Below are 18,653 nucleotides of genomic sequence, written 5' to 3' on the forward strand. Positions count from 1 at the left end.
GAAAGCTCTCTGCCATTTTAGCATTTCTATTTTTGCTTTGTACTACATTTGCTAAATCATGTTTACTAATCCTGAAACACTGCTTAGATCTGTTGTGATCAGCATTAGAAACTGATCCAGTAGTTGTTATCCATAGCAATAGGTTAAAGTTCCACAAAATATGACTTTCCAGGAATGACCTTATCAACTGTTGTTGCATCTATTCTTCATGCAATCTGCTCCAGAATATATGGTGAGCAGCTGGTATATCTGGACCTGGTCAGCATTTCCACTTCTAAGTTTTCTGTTATGCATATGAATACTCAAAAGCAAGAATTTACTTATATATATTTGGACAAAGGTTTGCCACAATCTTCATTTCATCTAATATCTTGCTGTTCTTTCATTGTCCCAGAGTTTCACTCAGCAAATTCATTGAATTAATTCAATTTTAGTTGGTCAATATCAGCCAAGGTAAGTTGTGATTGATGCCATTATGATTTAATGGTACCATTTGCTGATTTGAATGGAAGGGAAAGCAATAAAGATGATGCCCTATTTCACATTTTTTTTCTTCAATAAAGGTTTCATGGAGATTGATTTCATGTATACATCAAACTGATTAATAAATGGTTGGTTTAAATTCAAGTAGATAGAAGAGGAAAATAAACTTTAATCAGTGAAGTTATTTCTCTCTGGATAACCGTGAGCCAATAATGCTTTTCCAACCCAATCTACCTCAGAATTTAAACAATAAAATAAAGGCTAATTTTGTGTAACTATCTGTAATTCTTTAGGGGAGAGGCAATATATAAGCAAAAGTTTATAAATAAAATTAAGCTAAAAGCTATGAAGAGAAGAGTGGGAAAGGATGATATAGAGATGCTAAGTCTCCTGCGGTTCTTTATATGCTTGGTTTTAGCTGTAATAATAATAAATAAATGCAACCCCCAGGAACAGCATGAGTCTCTGTGCCAGCTATACTCTAGATCAGTGGTGGCTAACCTCTTTGGGTTCCTGTGTCAAAAACTGTGTGCATGCTTACACGCTCATGCTCACGTGCTAGCACCCAGAAGGCAATGCATGTGCCCGCACACCCCCTATGCATGCACATGCAATCCCCACCTGCCCCCACCGCCCCCTTACCTGCACTGCGCCTCACAGTTGATTTTCAGCTTTTTTTGGCCTCCCAGAGGCTTGAGGAAGGCTTCTGCAGGCTTTTCATGCCGAAAACTTCAGGTATTCATCACTTCAGGTATTTTTGGAAAAACAGGAAGTGACAAAACAGGACTAGTGTTTGGCCTGAAAAGCTTGCAGAAGCCTTCCTCAAGCCTCTGGGAGTCCGAAAAAGGCCTCAAACCCACTGAAAATCAGCTGTGAGGTGCACGCATGCACAGTGAGGTAAGTTTGCCTGCAGCTCGTGTGCCAGCACAAATGGCTCTGCATTGCCACCTCCATGCCACACATGCCATAGGTTCGCCATCAGGGCTCTAGATCAAAATTCAGAATAAATAACACACGGAACTAGGTCTGCAGGATACCACCTCTACTGCAAAGCTCACAGAATGTTCTACTCTGCTTTGCATCAGGACAAAACAGAAATGCAGGAAATCAAAATAATAATGCCAACTCCATTTACTAGATTCCTGATGTGTAGACCGGTTGCATTGCCTGGTATATCTTGAGGAAGGGCCGGCAGCCTAGGAAACATAAAACAGACCAAGAAAAAGGTTTCTTCATTACAGATTAGTTACAGAGAAGGCAACATGAAGGGGCCAAGGCAAACAGTCTCACTGGAGGAGAATGGCAATACCCTCCTTGTTACAAACAACGCTAGGTTTATGTCAGTGGTAGAAGTTGTGGAAAGCAGTAAGGCATGGTCAAGCAGCAGGTTTATACTTTATTTGGAGGCAGATCTTAACCACAGTGTTTAGACACATGCTGGCTGGACAATTCTGGGAGTTGAAGTCCACACATCTTCAAATTGCTAACATTGGCTTAATGCTTTCTCTGCTCAAATCTGACATAGGACTCTGTTAAGTCTGTTAAGGCAAAGCTCAGGAAGCAGAAAATTAAATAAACTAAAATAGCTTTCAGTTTGTGAATTATATGCCCAACATAAGACCAGCCAAGATCAAGTTACGGAAAGACAGATATTTTGATGAATCTAACTATGTACCTTTAGATTGCTGAAAGCTTATCCTATTCGTTAGGATACAAATCACTCTATAACTGCATTAAGAGGATGTTAGCCAGGGTAGCTCTATTTTTTGCTCTCCTTAAACATCCTGATTAGGAATATAAGAGCCTGACTTCAGATTGAGTAAATTGTAAACATGGTGTCTTTTAACACAGACAATAAAACAGATTTTACATCTCTCTGTTCATCCCTTCTTGGATTTATTTACTCATACAGCTAAGTCTTTATAGCAACTAAGGCTGAAGACAGTCTGTGGAATAGGAAGGGGAAGCACTATGCAGAAATAATAGAAGAGGCTTCACCATTTTCAGCTATAAATGTGGAGTTCTGCTCCCAGGAAAGATGAAGTCCCTTTAAACACAACCCTAGAACATCAGTGGGAGCAATCCCATTTCCCATCTGGCTTTCTATTTCTATAGAGAATGTACCATAGGAGATCATTAAAGAACAGCTTTCTCCCACTGACCCTTGAAAATGGTGTAGTCCTTCTGTCACTTCAGCATGCTTACAACCTTGTTCCTTTAGAACCATTCTGGCCATAAAGGTAGTCAGTAAAGAAAAGGAAGTTGTAAGGACTTTCCACCCAGGGGAGACCTATAATTGAATGCTATCCATAATGTGTGATGGAAAGGTCAGTTACCTCCTTTAGATTCAAAGTTGGGTATTCCATGCATGATGACATGATGCAAGAAGAGGGGCTTGTTGTTCATTTTGATGGTGCCAGACAGCAGACCACTGAAGTAATTGACATATCTAGAGTAGAAACCAAAATAGTAGCAAGGAATTTTGATAGAGTATCTTGGAATATTTATATCTCAATGAGTCACTAGAGTTGAAGTCTAAAACTTCTGTGTGGGAGTTTTTCAAATATTTAGATGATAGACAGACAGACAGACAGACAGACAGACAGATAGAAAGATAGATAGATAGATACAGACAGACAGACAGACAGATAGAGACAGGCAGACAGACAGACAGACAGACAGGCGGACAGACAGAGAGACAGACAGACTGACTGACTGATTGACTTCTCAAATAATTTAAGGATTTGGGAAGGGTGCTTATTTTATTAAAATATCAGGATTTCTTTATTGTTTCAAGTTATATCATTTTGTGGGGAAAAAATGCGTTCTCATGCTTTTCTTTCTTTCAGTCTCTCTTGTTGCCTTTAGAGCAAACAAGAGAAAGAAACAAGAGAAAGAAACGTGAGAAAGAAAAGTGATGCTGCTATTTTTAACATTACACATAAATGAGTGTAATAAATAATAATGCTAATTATTTTCAGTGCTGAAAAGACTGTCATAAGAAAGATTCTTCCTCAAAGTTCAGATACGATATTGAAGTTTTCATTACGTCCTTCAAAATGAAATGTGTGCAAAGAAGCTTTAGAGGCTACAAGTCTGGATATCTTTTGCTTATCAAAAATGCTACATATTTTTGTTGGCTCAGCACCACCAAGTGAAATTGGCTGGAAATGCATTAGAAGCTGAAGAAAATTTAGTAGGCATTTGCAGCATTGGATGTGTTCTGAGCATCATTATCTGCATTTGCAACTACAATATCTACAAATATGAAAGTTCTCCAAGCAAAATCAGTTGATCCTAGATTAGTTAAATAACTTCATCTTATGAACAGATGGGTCATATCTAACTGCAGAAGAAGCCCAGAACCCAACAGAAACCTGTAGGTCTTGGAAGCTATAGTTCTGAACTGGGTTATGATTGGGGTGGAAGCCTACTTTACCCCTAATTTCAACAACTATGTGATTTGTTAAATTTTGGTTCTGAACAAGCAATGAATAAAAATACTGAGGCTTATTCTTCGTACACAAACAGACAGTGTAATATTAATGTGAACAGAGGGATTCTGTGAGTCCTCTGATCATCTCTACATGTACAGTATGTGTTGAAAATACCATAAGGAGTTTTCCCCAGAAGGGGAGGCAGACTAACCTCTTCTGAGATGGCTGCCCTGCTGGGATCACCTTGTCCTCGTAAAACCTCTTCATGGCAAACCGGTCCAGAGCTTGATCTGCACTGTGGAATAAAGAAAAGTGTCAGTACAAGTTCTACTTCTGGAATGATAAGAGTTTCCTTGGGAGTTCTTTCCTCATTACTTTGGCCCAGCCATCCCCCATTGTTTGTGTTCAATCACAAATACTAAAATTGCATCAACAAAATAAAATTTGCTGATTTAAATTTAAAACTGTATTGAGACAGCTTAAAAAACAGCTATTTAAATTTGATCATCTCCTTCCATTTTTTCTCCACCTGGTGCCCTCCAGTTGGGTTAACTAATTCCCAACCACCAGGAAAGTATCTGATTTGAGAAAAGTGTTATGTTTTAGGTTTGCATCTAGACCATGAGATACTGACTCTTGGTCTTCTGTAACAAAAGTATATTATTTTGCCCCCTGTTTGAAGTTCTAACTTCTAGTCTAGAGTGGGGATGGGTTACTTAATTGAAGAAATGCAACACGGCGTCCTTCAATCATTGATGCAGCCCAATACTGAGAATAACACATATACACCCCAGCTCAGTAAATACATATTTCATGTTTTCATTTTCCCTCCTTGGTCTCTTTACTTCGTGCTTGTTCACTTGTGAATAGCAAAACTCATCATGTCCTTATAAACTAAATAGAGAAGCAAGAAGGACTGTGGATAAAATCTCCATGCAAATTCCTGATCCATGTAAGAATTTTAGGCAACATACTATAAGTTTGTAACAATGTGATTGTTTTGGCTTGGCAAAGATGTGTATTTGTGAGTGGACTGCACAAGTTTCTAAATCAACAGTCACCAACTGGTGGTCTGTAGACCATTGGTAGTTCATGAGAAAATTTTGGGGGTCCGCAGAAAAATTATCTGCATTTTTTATATTGCACTAAATCAGGAGTCCTCAAACTATGCCCCCTGGGCCAGATACATGCAATGATCGTTTGTGTTGCTGCAGAGAGCCTCCCCCTTCGGGGTCGTTTTGTGCAGTGGGGGGCAGAAATTCCAACTTTAGCCTCCTCGTGCGGGGCTTTGGGCGAGGGCTGGGGCTGGGGGGAAGTGTTGCTGGTAGCAAAGAGCTGGAGGGCCTTGTTCCAGTGGGATTGCATCATGGCCTTGAACTGGCTGACCATCTCAGCCCGCTGAGCCTCCAGGTGCTGGTACCTGGCCTTGCACGCCTGCAGGTCTTCCCTCTGCTTGGAAAGCCTATGCTCGTAGTCCTCAGTGAGGTGCTTCTGTTGAGCCTCCTTCTCAGTCAGATCCAATTTGAACTGAGCCAGCTGTTTTGCCAGCTCTTTCTCATGGTGGCTGTTTAGCTCCAACAACTGCTTTCTGTTGGGGCCCTAAGGAGCCCGGGGGGGCGGGGCAAAGAGTGGCTGGGAGGAGAGGGATGAGTAGAGGCTGGTGAGGTGCCCCTCAACATGACATTGAGTTGGCCACGCCTACCCAGTCACATGACCATCTAGCCACGCCCACCCAGCTGGTCATTAGGCAGATAATACTAGTGGTCCGCAGGATTTAAAATTATGAATTTAGTGTTCTTGAGGTCCCGAAAGGTTGATGACTCCTGTTCTAAATAAGCAGATTTCTAACATCACTACCCTGTCTTAATTAAAGCCACTGCTTTTCTAGCTCTTTATAGACACCCCAATACATAGTTTTCTTACCTGGCTGAAATATTGCTATAGTGCATGTAAGCAGCAATAACAACCCCTGTTCGACCTCTATTCCCCTGCAGACACAAAGAAAAGAAGTAATAAATCAGCATCCTCAGTAATCAAGCCTGGAAGAGAAAAAACTACAGGCCCTGTATCTTCACTAATGCCATTTGGATATAGCATTTTCTGAAGGAAAGAGATTTTAATTAGCATGGGACAATTAACCTTTTGCAGGGGATTGGCATTAATCCGATTTTTAAAATGTCACCCAGATATGTTGCACTCCAATTTCTATTTGTAATTACGCTTCCCCGTACAACGTGTCTCTAAATGTGTTGGTCATAAAATAGATCAGAACTTTTTCCCAGGTGCCTCCATGGTTAACATCCATCACCTGATTAAGAATTTTGGAAGCTTCAGTTCTAACACGTCTGGAGAGCATCAGGTGAGGAAAGTCTAGAATGGGTGGCATTGAATTGTTTTGAAATTTTAAAAGGTTAAATTCCTGACACATTTCCAGGAATAAACTCCCTATAACATGGGCATATTTGAATGGGAACAGATGCCGCTTGGTCTAGTCAAACAGTAAGACAGATGAACAGAGACACAGCTCAAGTAAGTTGGCAAAAGTAAGCAACCATGAAGGTCTTACAGGAAGGCATAACTGAGCAATAGTTTCCAAAGGGGAGGAACATTTATTACGAGTGCTATAAGGACCAACACATGTTATTATTCCATAAATGTGACTGGGTCATAGTCCAATGGAGAAAATTAACCAATAGATGGCGCTGCCCCCTTGAATAATAACTGTGGTAGTTGGATTTTGTGGTAGCTTTTGCTATTTCAGAGTCATCTTCTCAGCAAAATTCTTGAGAAAACCTGAGCACCTGTGCTACTCCTCACACACAGAGAGGAAGAACAAATTGGGGCATCATCACAGAATCATTTTAAAATTAGAAAGCCAGTACAGGCCCTTTCTTGACTGATAAATTTTTTTTTTCTTTTCTTTTATGTATACTGAGAGCATTTACACCAAGACAAATTCCTTGTGTGTCCAATCACACTTGGCCAATAAACTATTCTATTCTTTAAAAAAATTGTTTAGTACCCATTTGAAGTTACAACAGTATTGAAAAATACTTACAACCATTGCAGCACCCCCTGGTCACATGATCAACATTCAGATGCTTGGCATACGTATGATGGTTGAAGTGTCCCAGGGTCATGTGATTCCCTTTTGCAACCTTCTGACAAGCCAAGTCAATGGGAGAACCAGGTTCACTTAACAACTGTGCTACTAATTTAACAACTGCAGTGATTTGCTTAACAAGTGTGGCAAGAAAGGTGGTAACATGGGGCAAAATTCACTTAACAAATGTTTAGCAACGGAAATGTTGGGCTCAGTTGTGGTCATAAGTTGAGGAGTACCTGTAAAATGCAATGGACCAGGGGTCTCCAACCTTGGCCACTTTAAGCCTGGAGGACTTCAACTCCCAGAATTCCCCAGCCAGCTGTTTGGCATATGTATGATAGTTGAAGTGTCCCAGGAATGGCTGGGGAATTCTGGGAGTTGAAGTTCTCCAGGCTTAAAGTGGCCAAGGTGGAGACCCCTGCAATGGACAGTGTAGAATATGGAACAGAGAGCGTGAATGGGCAGCTATATCTATTTTCTTTCCTCCATTCTCATTGGCAAGAGAATATCTCCCTTTTTTACCCTGATGTGAACTGACGGGGATATTTAACTCTCTTTTCCTTCATGTTCCCTTGTGTTTATCTCATCTCAGCACAAATGGCAGAGGAAAAAAGAACACAAGAAGAAAAGTGATGTATCTGATAAATTGTTAGTACTCTATTGCAATTTCCTATTTTTGAAAGCATGGATCCTATCTGATCCTATTCTTGGGAGCAGAGCAAATATGCAAGCAGCTGCCCCATCATGACAAATTTGGCTCTGAATCTGTTGTCAGCCTTTACATGTTTCAGGGACATATAATTTGCAGCCTGCAGATTAATTTCATGAGGCCCTCTATTTCAAAAGGCTTCTGTAAGAAATCAATCATATCATAAGGAAGTATTAAAACAATTTTTTTTAAATCTGTAGTATTTAAAACTATCTGCAGGTAGTCCTCTGCCACAATTGAGCCAAAAAAATCTCTCTCTGTAGCTAAGCAAGATGAGTGAGTTTTGCTCGATTTTCCAACTTTTCTTGTCACAGTTGTTAAGCGAATCATTATGTCAACTCATAAAACATTTAGTACACACGTTTTATAGTTGACAACAGAAAGAAGGGAGGGAGTTTCAAGGAGCAGGCAATAGTGTGTAATCAAAAGTACATTCCATTCATATTTTCTTCAAAGACTGACTAGATGGCTGAAGCTTCTGTCACAAAAAATCTAATTGGAGAGCATGATTGATGACTCTTGGCTATGGACGTTTTTTGTTGGATGATACATCCCAGAGGGGTGGGGTGGGGGAAGCAGGATCAAGGGTGACAGTGAATTACATATCTCAGAGTTGGCTACACCCAGGTTAGTGCCGGAAGTAGAATGGAAGCTTCAAATAAATCCTCTTTAGTTTTGGGCGTGTGGCTCAAGGCTCATGATTTAATTGGAGTAACGGCCCGAACCCTGACAGTTGTTAAGTTAGTAATTCGGTTGTTAATTAAATCTGACTTCTCCATTGTCTCTGCTTGTTAGAAGGTTGCAAAAGGTGATCACGTGACTGCAACCATCATAAATACATGCCAGTTGCCAAACGACCAAATTCTTATCATGTGACCATGGGGATATTGCAATGGTCACACCTATGGGGGGGGGGGGAAGTCAGAAATCACTTCTTTGTAGCTCCGTTGTAACTTCAAACAGTCACTAAACAAATGATCAAAGGTCAACGAAGACCTGTATGGTCCTTTACTCGTGCCCAAATAGGCCACAATATCAAAGCATAAAAGACATCAAATCACTGAACCACAGAACATGGAGTTGGAATTAGTCTTAATGGTCATCCAGTCCAATTTGCAACTCATCAAAACTTAATGTCTTCCGTGTACTCCCAATCACATAGTCAAAATGATATTCAATGGTGTTGCAGTTTCCCTGTAGGGCCATGTGTGGAGTTTTAGAAATTTTTCCAAATGCACCACTACCTAGGGAATTTGGGGCAGGAAAGCCTACTAATTGGAGTAACTACTCCTTCCATATATCCCTTGAGACACATGGAGTGTACTGACAAACTTCTCCCTTCTGTGACCCCCATGACATTCCCTTATTTAATGTTACTCTCCTAAGAGAACAACATACCTACTTTTTCTATTTTCTGAAATTTAATCCAGCAGTTAATGTGTTTAACAAAGAAGTAAGTACATATGTATTTATTTCATGAGAAACTTAAACCATGCTTTAGAATGGAAATGGGGAAAAAAACAAAAAGTTCAAATTACAGTAATAATGCTACCTCACTGCAGTAATACAAATCGTGCCATAATTGCAAGAGAATGGAACCATTGGCCTCACTATCTAGTAGCTCCAAAAGAATAAGAACAAATTAGTTTCAGTAGCAATAGCACTTAGACTTATATATCGCTTCACAGTGCTTTACAATCCTCTCTAGGCTGTTTACAGAGTCAGCCTATTGCCCCCAACAATCTGGGTTCTCATTTTACCCACCTTGAAATGATGGAAGGCTGAGTCAACCTTGACCCTGGTGAGAATCAAACTGCTGACAGTCGGCAGAATTAGCCTGCAATACTGCATTCTAACCACTGCACCCCACTGTAAAAACTAACAACTCATAGTTACAGTAAAAACTCATTTTCAAATTCTGGCAATGAAGGATAAGTTTCACACAACTTTGGTTGGTGAATCCATCTATTTCCTAGACCTGCATAAGACACTGAACCATAAGCTAAATAAATAGGCCAAGTTTGCAAGCAGGTTAAGTCAACCAACAGACAAACAAACCAAGCAAGCCAAGTGTGGCCCACTGGACAAGTGAGCTGACAGCTCTTCCACCTACAGTTTACATATATTACATTAACACAACCAAAGAATATTAAGAGCAACAAGAAAGATTCTACTGATGTATTAGGCATGTTGACTTAACTGAATTTTGTCCCAGTTTCACTACTCAATTTTTTTTCTTCAAAAATTATTGGAAAGTCTTATCCGATGCTGTTGCTAAAGCTCATATTTTATATCTTTCAAGACTACAGTATCCAGAATGTCCAGGAGAGAGGGATCAACTTTTAAACAACATCAAATCTGATACACTGTAGGAACATCTTTAGGTATAACAGCATCAAATAATGGAAGCATCAGCAATGCAGAAGCATGCATAGACCAATCATAAACATACAGCAACAAACAATTATATAAGAGTGCTGAAAAATACCCATAAAACTGAAAACTAAACAGTGAGAACAGGAAGTTTGTTGGAAAAAGTTGAAAATATTCCCATCACAAGAAAGCAGTGCTGAGACTACACATCCTGTTTTCATCACTATCTGAAGCACAGGCTGAACATCCAGCTGAGGCCAAATCTAGCACAAGGTTTGCAAAAACTGCTTTACAGTGATCAGGGATGGGGAGGAATATACAATTGTGCATAGCAAATTGCTACACACATGGCAATAGAAGTTAGAACATTGCAAACAATAAGAATATACTTTCTGTTCCTGGATAACAAATCAGAAGATAATCCTTTAGCCTTAAGCAAGAATGTTGTAGGCAGGAGAGTGAGGGTGTCCTCCTAGCCATAAACAAAGCTGGCCTTGAGATCACATGCACTGGTCACCTATTTGCTTTACAAAATCAAAATCAAAAGGGGGCTCCATTTGCCACCATTCAATCTGTTTGCTAAATCAGGGGTCATCAATCCCTGGTCCATGACCCGATACCGTAACCCGCTACCAGTACTAGTCTGGGGTCCAGTTCCCAATGGGCTGCACAAGCGAAAGGCAAGTGTGTGAGCATGCGAACCTTCGTTTGCACAAGTGACAGGTGCATGTGCGAAACCATCCCCTCTCCCCACCACCATGCCACAAATTCTGCCGCTGTTGATCCATGGAGTCGGAAAGGTTGGGAACTCCTGTGCTAAATGATATTTGGCTTAATTGTGGCACTTAAGCAGAGGCAAAAAAAAAAAACGTTGTCACTACAACCATCCTCCAGGGAATTCCTTTTTTTTTCCGCTCTCACCTTATTATGTAGCACTACCACATTGTGTGGATCAGCATTGAGCCACGTGTCCATGGCCTTGCAGATGCTACATATCTTCTCCAGGGCAGGGGTGTGCAAGTCAGGCCACCCAAAATCCAGGACCTGTGGTACAAGGAGAAAGAGGAGTTCCGAGTGTGAGAAGAAAGACATGAAGCTGTTATAAAAGGATATCGATCTTAAGTTCTTTTGATTATCAGTTTCACAAGTTTTTCCAGAACACAAAACCTGCAGGATTGGTTCTACCATTAGGCAAATGCATCTACAGTTCTCATTTTAAGACATTTTCCAATTCTTTATTATTATTATTTATGACTGCTGACAAAGGCGTCTTTTGGATGTTGTATTTCATTCATTCAAGACACTACTGCGAATCATTTCTTGCCTGGGTTGGCAAACGAAGGCAAGCCAACTTATGCGGTGACAAACATTAATAACCTGACAATTCTTAGGAATCCTTGCTAGAAATTGGTGGGGCACCTTCTTAACCAGAAATGAAATTAAGATGCGGTACCATCCCATGTAAATCAAGCTGGATCAAAACTGACATCAACCTAATCTTAGGAATTTGCTGTCCCACTCCAAAAAAAGTTTTAAAAGAAAAAATAATAATGCACACAATCCAGGTGGATAATATGAAATGAGGATCTTTTTCCTTGAAAAAAAGAACTCTCCCCGGGAATAGCTTTCATTTCAAATTACACACGCAATTTTAAAAAGTGGAGCCTTGCCTAATTCCCTAGCACTTTCTCAATTTCTCTACTCTTAATCCTTGCTGGGAGCACCCCTGCAAACAGATTCTATGCAAGAATAGAGAACTGCATGCCACAAAGATGTTCGGCATGCAGAGAATGTGAAGCTGTAATTGGAGATGGATAGACAGATTTCACTGGCTCACTTTTAATTGCTTTTGAATATTTCAAAGTGCGTTTGACTCATTTCTTTCATCAAACTGTGATGGCAGAATTCATATGAAAATTAATAGGTGTTTCTCTAGTTTCTTCCCCAATAAAGGCATATTTGCATGGCATTTCCTCTAATGTGGGTATTTTGATAGAATATTTGGACCGGACAGTTCCATCACAAATTTTGGAGAAGTGCTAAAAAAGAAGGGTCATTATCTTTCAGTTGGCACATCAATACATTTTGGGTCAGCGAATAATAAATGTAAAGTTAACCATGATTAATCGGTTTGTTTGTTTCACTATGTTCATTGCCATAATGTCACAAAGACTTTAATTGCCAGAAGCCATCAAAATATGCTTACAGCTTTAGAGATGGCCAAGCTTTCTTTTCCCCCCAATCCTTTTGATCTCGTTTTGAAACTATAATGGAATGTGAGAATGACCTTGGAAGATGGGAGGAAGGGAAATATGCTGCCTGGGGAAACTTAATCAGATAAAAGGGAGAGGAGCTCACAACTGAGTAATGGGCAGAGAAAGCCTTAGAAAGGATTCCCCCTAATTTAACAAGCAGTAAAAAAAGAAAAAAAGATGGTGGGAGATTTGTATTTTCAGACTTGCAAGATTGACGTCAACTTCCTAAGTAGACCAGACAGAAAACATGACCAGATAAACTTATTGTATTTTATTGCAAGATGACATTAACAGAATATAGCATGTCTGAAAATATAAATCCCCCTCTGTCTCTTTTTTATGACCTGATAAGTTAGGGTGGATCTTTTCTAAGCTTCTCCTTCTGCCCAGTTACTCATTGCTGGCTTTTCCCCCCTTTTATTTGATCATTCCCTAGGTAGCATCTCTTCCTCCCTTCCCGGTCTTCCAAGGTCATTTTCACATTCCATTACAGGAAACACATTTGAGACTGATCCAGGCAATCTTGATTGCTTGCAGAGCTTTTGCTTGTCTCTTCGCCTCCTTCCAGCTCTTCCACACATCCAGCAACCCAAGCAAGGGGAGCAGGAATGAAACTGATCAGAGTTAATTAGCTATAAACTAACTAAAACCCTTAGTTTCCTTCTGGGTGTTTTCACAGCTCGTCAATTTCCAAGACAGCAGCTTCCTCAAAATGGAAATTTCCTGTCCATGGAAACAACAGTGATATATTATGTTTTTGCCCAATAGTGAATCCTTGGTAACACTCTTGTTTAATCATCAGGGGAGATCTCAAGTCAAAACCAGGACTCCATCTTCATCTAGTAACTTCAACAGAACGGTATTTTGTCAAAGGAGCACATTATTTTTATTAGTTGATTGAAAAGTGGAGAAAGTGAGGGAGAATCTGCATTAGTTTTTCTAAGTAAAAATGTAACTTTCTTCTCAAAAAGCAACCACTAATCTTAGAATATTTTAGTTTTGGCTTCAAATGGAGTGATGATGATGATAATGAGGAGGAGGAGGATTGAATTCAGTTATTTTTAGGAAGGGATATCTTTACATTACTATTTTCAAGCAATCACCTGCTGGTGGTACTGTCACAATGGCCCAACAAAGTATCAATAAACTCGTCTTCTATTTATGTAATACTAACTACCATAACTCAGACACAAAAATTGGCATGGGCAAAAATTGTCCACTATTCTTCAAGGAAAGTTTTAATTCAGAAAATGTTGAGATTGGAAACCTCAAGCAAACTGTGTAATATTCTTTCAGAACTTTCTTCAGTGATCCATCCGTGCCCCTCTGCATCCTCAGTGCATTCATTACCAGTCAGCTGTGTGAAGTCTGTTTGTCCCTTCAGTCCCCATTTCTTGGCTGAGCCAAGAGACATGGTGGCACAGTGGTTAGAATGCAGTACTGCAAGCTACTTCTGTTGACTGCCAGCTGCCAGCAGTTCAATTCCCACTTCAAGGTTCCAGGCTTAAGGTTGACTCAGCCTTCCATCCTTTTAAGGTTGATAAAATGAGGACCCAGATTGTTGGGGTGACTCTGTAAACTGCTTAGGGAGGGATGTAAAGCACTGAGAAGCAGTATGTAAGTCTAAATGCTATTGCTATTAGCTATACCCATGAAACAAATACTAGGAAACTGAATAATTCAAGTATATAAGGAATAATACAAATAGCAACATGATTCTTAAAATTCTGAAATTTAAATACTTCTTTTAGAATTAGATTTTTCTGGTCCAACATTTAGTTTAAAAAGACCCATAGAGAAGCATATCCTAACACAACTATAATTATTATTTTACTTGCCCAAAAACATGAACTCCCACACTTTTAAAGACAGAGATACAGTATAGGGAGAGGCATTTGTATAATTTAGTTACCCATGCAGTTTCCAAGAGTTTGGTGGTTTGCAGTTGCAAAATGTTTGACAAATGCTGCCTTATAAAATATGAAGACTATGAATGTTGTCAACCTTCATCAACAGATAATGGACTTAACGCTAGCAATAGCAATAGCACTTAGACTTATATACCACTTTACAGACCTCTCTAACTGGTTTTACAGAGTCAGCCTATTGCTCCCAACAATCTGGGTCCTCATTTTACCCACCTCAGAAGGATGGAAGGCTGAGTCAAACCTTGAGCCTGGTGAGATCTGAATTGCTAAATTGCAGGCAGCCGGCAGGCAGGCAGCAGAAATAGCTTGCAGTACTGCACTCTAACCACTGCGCCACCATGGCTCTAGAGGGGGAGATGAGTGTTGATTGAGTAAGAACATGAAAACTTCTGTCATGACATACCTGAAGATTTTAGAAAATTACTATCCTATAAGCTTTGGAATTTGTTTCTTTAACATTGAAAAAAATGAGCAAGTTTAAAATAAATAATTAATTTTCTTACTCAAAAAGGGTTATACAAAAGCAGAGTCATCAAGGAAGTAAACGCTATGAAATTCAATGTATAATTCATCTCACTTTTCCATGTATTATTGCTGCATTCCACTCCAGTAAAAGGGCTTGCCTTTTTTTAAACCCGTTCCTCTGTCTGCCTCTCAATCAGAAAAGTTCTCCTTTTATTCATTTCCTGTTCCTCCAGCTTGCTAATACAGCCTGAATAACCTCTAGCCATAATCATCTGATAAATATAGTGGCAAGCCTACATTACAATGCTAGGACCATTGCCAGAATTTAGAGCAGAGGCTGAGGCAAGTGTTGGCTGTAGCTTGAGGAACAACTTCTTTGAATGACAAAGACAGTGGCTACACCATGTAATTAAGGGCCAAAAAAGAGTGGGATGCCCCTAGAGGAGGAAGCTCTTTGTGATTACCCAATTTGGAGGCAAAAAGTAGCTGAAGAGAAGTGGAGCTGCTGCCTAGGCTGTGGTCTTAAAAGACTGTAAGTTTACAGTAAATGAAATTCATAGTTAACATTAACTTTTTAGAGTGTAGTCCAATGAATCATATGTAAACAGTGGGGCCTGTTTCTTCATTTCAGGGTCTGAAAAAAATTACAGCCCTTCTTTTGCAGGTACTGTATACTGTCTAGCTGTCAAAAAGTTGCATACAGGAACATTTGCACAATCAATGTACATAAATCTACCCAAGCCTTCCTTGGCAACTGAAACCACTTATTTTATTATTCAAAATAGCAACTGGAATCAGACATATTCGTTTCCTAGCAAACATTGATTTCTCCATTCTGAGAAACAGTTTGGGATTTTGGAACCTAGGCTCCAAAAGCTGGTTGTTGTTTTTTCCTGAATTACAGAATACAGAGAAATTCATTTCCACAGGGTCATCACTAATGGAGACAGAAGAGCACATTAAAATGTACAAACTCTAGCAGATCTGTGGCATTTTGACTCCTTGCTGTTTCATGGGATTTCAGATAAAGACTGCCAACTTCTTGAGAAATGTTTGTAATATCACATTAAATAATTTTTTCATGAGGTCCTGCAGACATATTTCTGGTTACGGGTGTCCAAAGGTGCATCTCAAGGTTCTACTGACCTCAAATTTCAAGGAATACAATACCCATTTAGAGGATGTATTTCATTATTGGATGAAAGAAGTTATTTTTATTTACTACTTTAATTACTAAGGCTGAAAGAAGAAGATGCTGTGGGTGGGAAGAAATCAGGGGCTATGACAGGGGAATAAATCCATAGGATAGTATATGTAATGAACTCAGTAATTAATTTGTAGCTGTGAAAAAGTTAAAATTGGGTTTTCTCAACCAACCACTCTACTGGAAATGTTATTTGCTTAAGTCACAGTCCACCATACCTTGGAATGCAGCTTGCTGATGTCATGCCTCCTTTCTGACAGATTAAGAAGCTAAGAGAGAGAAAAGAAATATACAATATTAGAAGAATCAGCTTGTGTGATATATCTTGGGCTTCATACAAAATGATGAAAAACACCCGGAAGCCAAAAATACATAGTTTCAGGTCAGTGAACTACCTACACACATATAGAAGTTTTCTCCTTTCAAATTTTCAAAAACTTCAAATATGAGTTTTTAAGCTTTTCATTACTGACATCACCAAACAGTCTAATTATACTACATGCAGCTCACTGAAATGAAAACTGAAAAGGAACAATGACAGATAACATTTTTGTTTTGTTTTGTTTTTAGGATCTTGGCCCTGATAGATTTACCTCATAATAAAAAATAGTCTTCAGAATTTATAATAAAGTTGAATGGATGAATTGGCAAAGATATGCCATATCACAAAATAACAATTCAGGCAATAAGAATAATTAGAGAAAAAATAAGTTCCAGAAAAAGTTCAGATCAGTATCCATAAAATATTACAACTCTTTTTGAAGTGAAGCATCAAGACAGAATTCCAGTAAATAGTCACTTCTTGGAAAGTTTTTCAAAGCAAGTTATGAAATTGAGTCACAGCCTTCCAAAGTTCTTACCAAGTAACTGTCCCCATGCTTGGATTTAAGCATCTGAGCCACCTCCTTCAGGTTGCTGCAGAAGGTTTGTTCTTCTGACAAACTTGCGAAGTTGACAGCAATTATCCGCTCTGTGACATATACCAGGTCTAGTTCACAAGTGTCTTCCATGGCCTGGTTTAGGCTCAAGTTCCTAGGCCAAAGAAAAACAACTGAATAATCAACAGTTGAGATATAAGATGTTAAGTTGTGAAGGATCTGCCTATGTACTCATCAGCAAGCACTTTTTCACTTGCTGTTGTCAATTCTAAAGTGTGTTCTTGGAGTGTTAACAAGTTGGCTTCTCAGATTCTGTTCTCAACTTGTTTTTTTCAGGAAAAAGTCTAATTAAATTTCTTTGTATGTACGTTTTTGAACCTGAATTGGGGAAACAGGATACTCCTTTGAAAATTACACTTTTCTGCAAGACGATATTTGTAGCTTCCTTTTTTAATTGGAAAGCTGGTAAATATAGATTATTTTTCCATAAAGAAGTATGGCTGGGATTAAACAGGATATGAAACCAAGGGATTCCCAGAGATTTCTATAGAAGGAAAAATACACCACCAGATAATTATTTCAATAAGTCCTAAGGCTTCATAGGATGTGGACAAGGGGAAATCAAGAGTGGGTGCAGAGCATATTGCTTTGAATTCCTGATGGTAAATCAGAATACAGATCTAACATGAATACATCAAAATTAAGCCATTTGTACAAATGGGTAGCAAAGAACTAAGTGCTCAATAAATACAACAGAGTCTTCTAGCACTAATAAACTATTATAAGACAAATGTTAATGAATTAGAAACCCTCCATGAACTAGAATAACTTCTACTCTGTGTTCCTGAATCTCAGCAAGTTTAAGATATGTGGATTTGACTCCCAAGATCCCCCAGCCAGAATTCTTCATTCAGCAATTGTGGGAGGTGAAGTCCACACATCTTAAAGTTGCTGAGGTTGAGAAACATGGAGGACAAAAATTTCGGGTTTTACAACACATCATGTTCCTCCAGAGTTGAGAATAGTGAATAGTACATAATAGTAAATTGCTGGAATTAGAACTGCTGGTGCTAGAATATTTATGTCCTGCTGTGGGTATCCTGGAGACATTTGATTGACCATTGTGGGAAGAGGGTGCTTCTTCACAATCTAATCTGGTCTCTCTCTCTCGCTCTCTCTTTTGTTTTTCGTATCAATTTACTACAATGTTGAAAGATTAATGGTACTAATAGCACATGGGTTATATTCTTAATTGAAAATAAAATAGTGGTTGGAGCTCCATAGATAAGATTCTTCGTACAAAAATCTTGTCAACTCTTGAGGTTTACCTTGAAGGTTTACGTTGTGCCTGCATAATTTGAGGGGATCTTGAAAACACCTAAGGTAGAAAAATCGAGAGGGAGACAAAGAGGAAAATGTCATATTTTTTCATTACAGATTGACACAATTAGCAGAAAAACTGAAGAAACTGAGCCTCTACTGATTTTCCAAACCCCATATGAATAGCAAAGATAAAATCTGTGTGTTGGGACAGGAACGGTTGTCAGTTTGAGGTGGCTCATAAAAAGTGCTATAAATCTCTACTTTGAAAAACATCCCATATTCCCTGATATTGGAGAATTTATTTTTCAAGTGCTATGTTCTCATTTCTCTGGAGTTGCACTATTGCATAGTGTTGCATTTCATCACATACTGAAGATACTCATTAAAGACAGTACAGGAGAAAAATCAGAGAAGTGGAGAAAATAAAATCCACAACATGTCCCAATTTGATATTTCCTTCTGCATTGCAATTCAAATGGAAGATTTTAAACA

The 18,653-nt window shown here is 39.1% G+C and overlaps 1 protein-coding gene across 15 annotated transcripts in view; it reads right to left on the reverse strand.

The window, feature by feature from the left end:
- Positions 1 to 18,653, reverse strand: part of TNS1 (tensin 1) — a 368,591-nt gene that overhangs the window by 90,250 nt on the left and 259,688 nt on the right. For all 15 annotated transcript variants that reach the window (XM_087920518.1, XM_087920520.1, XM_087920516.1 and 12 more), the window contains 8 exons: positions 18,167 to 18,216; positions 16,821 to 16,992; positions 16,179 to 16,229; positions 11,030 to 11,152; positions 5,844 to 5,908; positions 4,132 to 4,215; positions 2,820 to 2,932; positions 1,619 to 1,679 (listed from right to left, as the gene is read on the reverse strand). In XM_087920518.1, the coding sequence (XP_087776644.1) occupies positions 1,619 to 1,679; positions 2,820 to 2,932; positions 4,132 to 4,215; positions 5,844 to 5,908; positions 11,030 to 11,152; positions 16,179 to 16,229; positions 16,821 to 16,992; positions 18,167 to 18,216 (719 nt within the window). The remainder of the gene's footprint in view (positions 1 to 1,618; positions 1,680 to 2,819; positions 2,933 to 4,131; positions 4,216 to 5,843; positions 5,909 to 11,029; positions 11,153 to 16,178; positions 16,230 to 16,820; positions 16,993 to 18,166; positions 18,217 to 18,653) is intronic.

Source organism: Pseudonaja textilis, chromosome 1 (genome assembly GCF_049901715.1).
Source record: "Pseudonaja textilis isolate UNSWEBS1 chromosome 1, rPseTex1.2, whole genome shotgun sequence".
In the NCBI taxonomy this organism is placed as follows: Eukaryota; Metazoa; Chordata; class Lepidosauria; order Squamata; family Elapidae; genus Pseudonaja; species Pseudonaja textilis.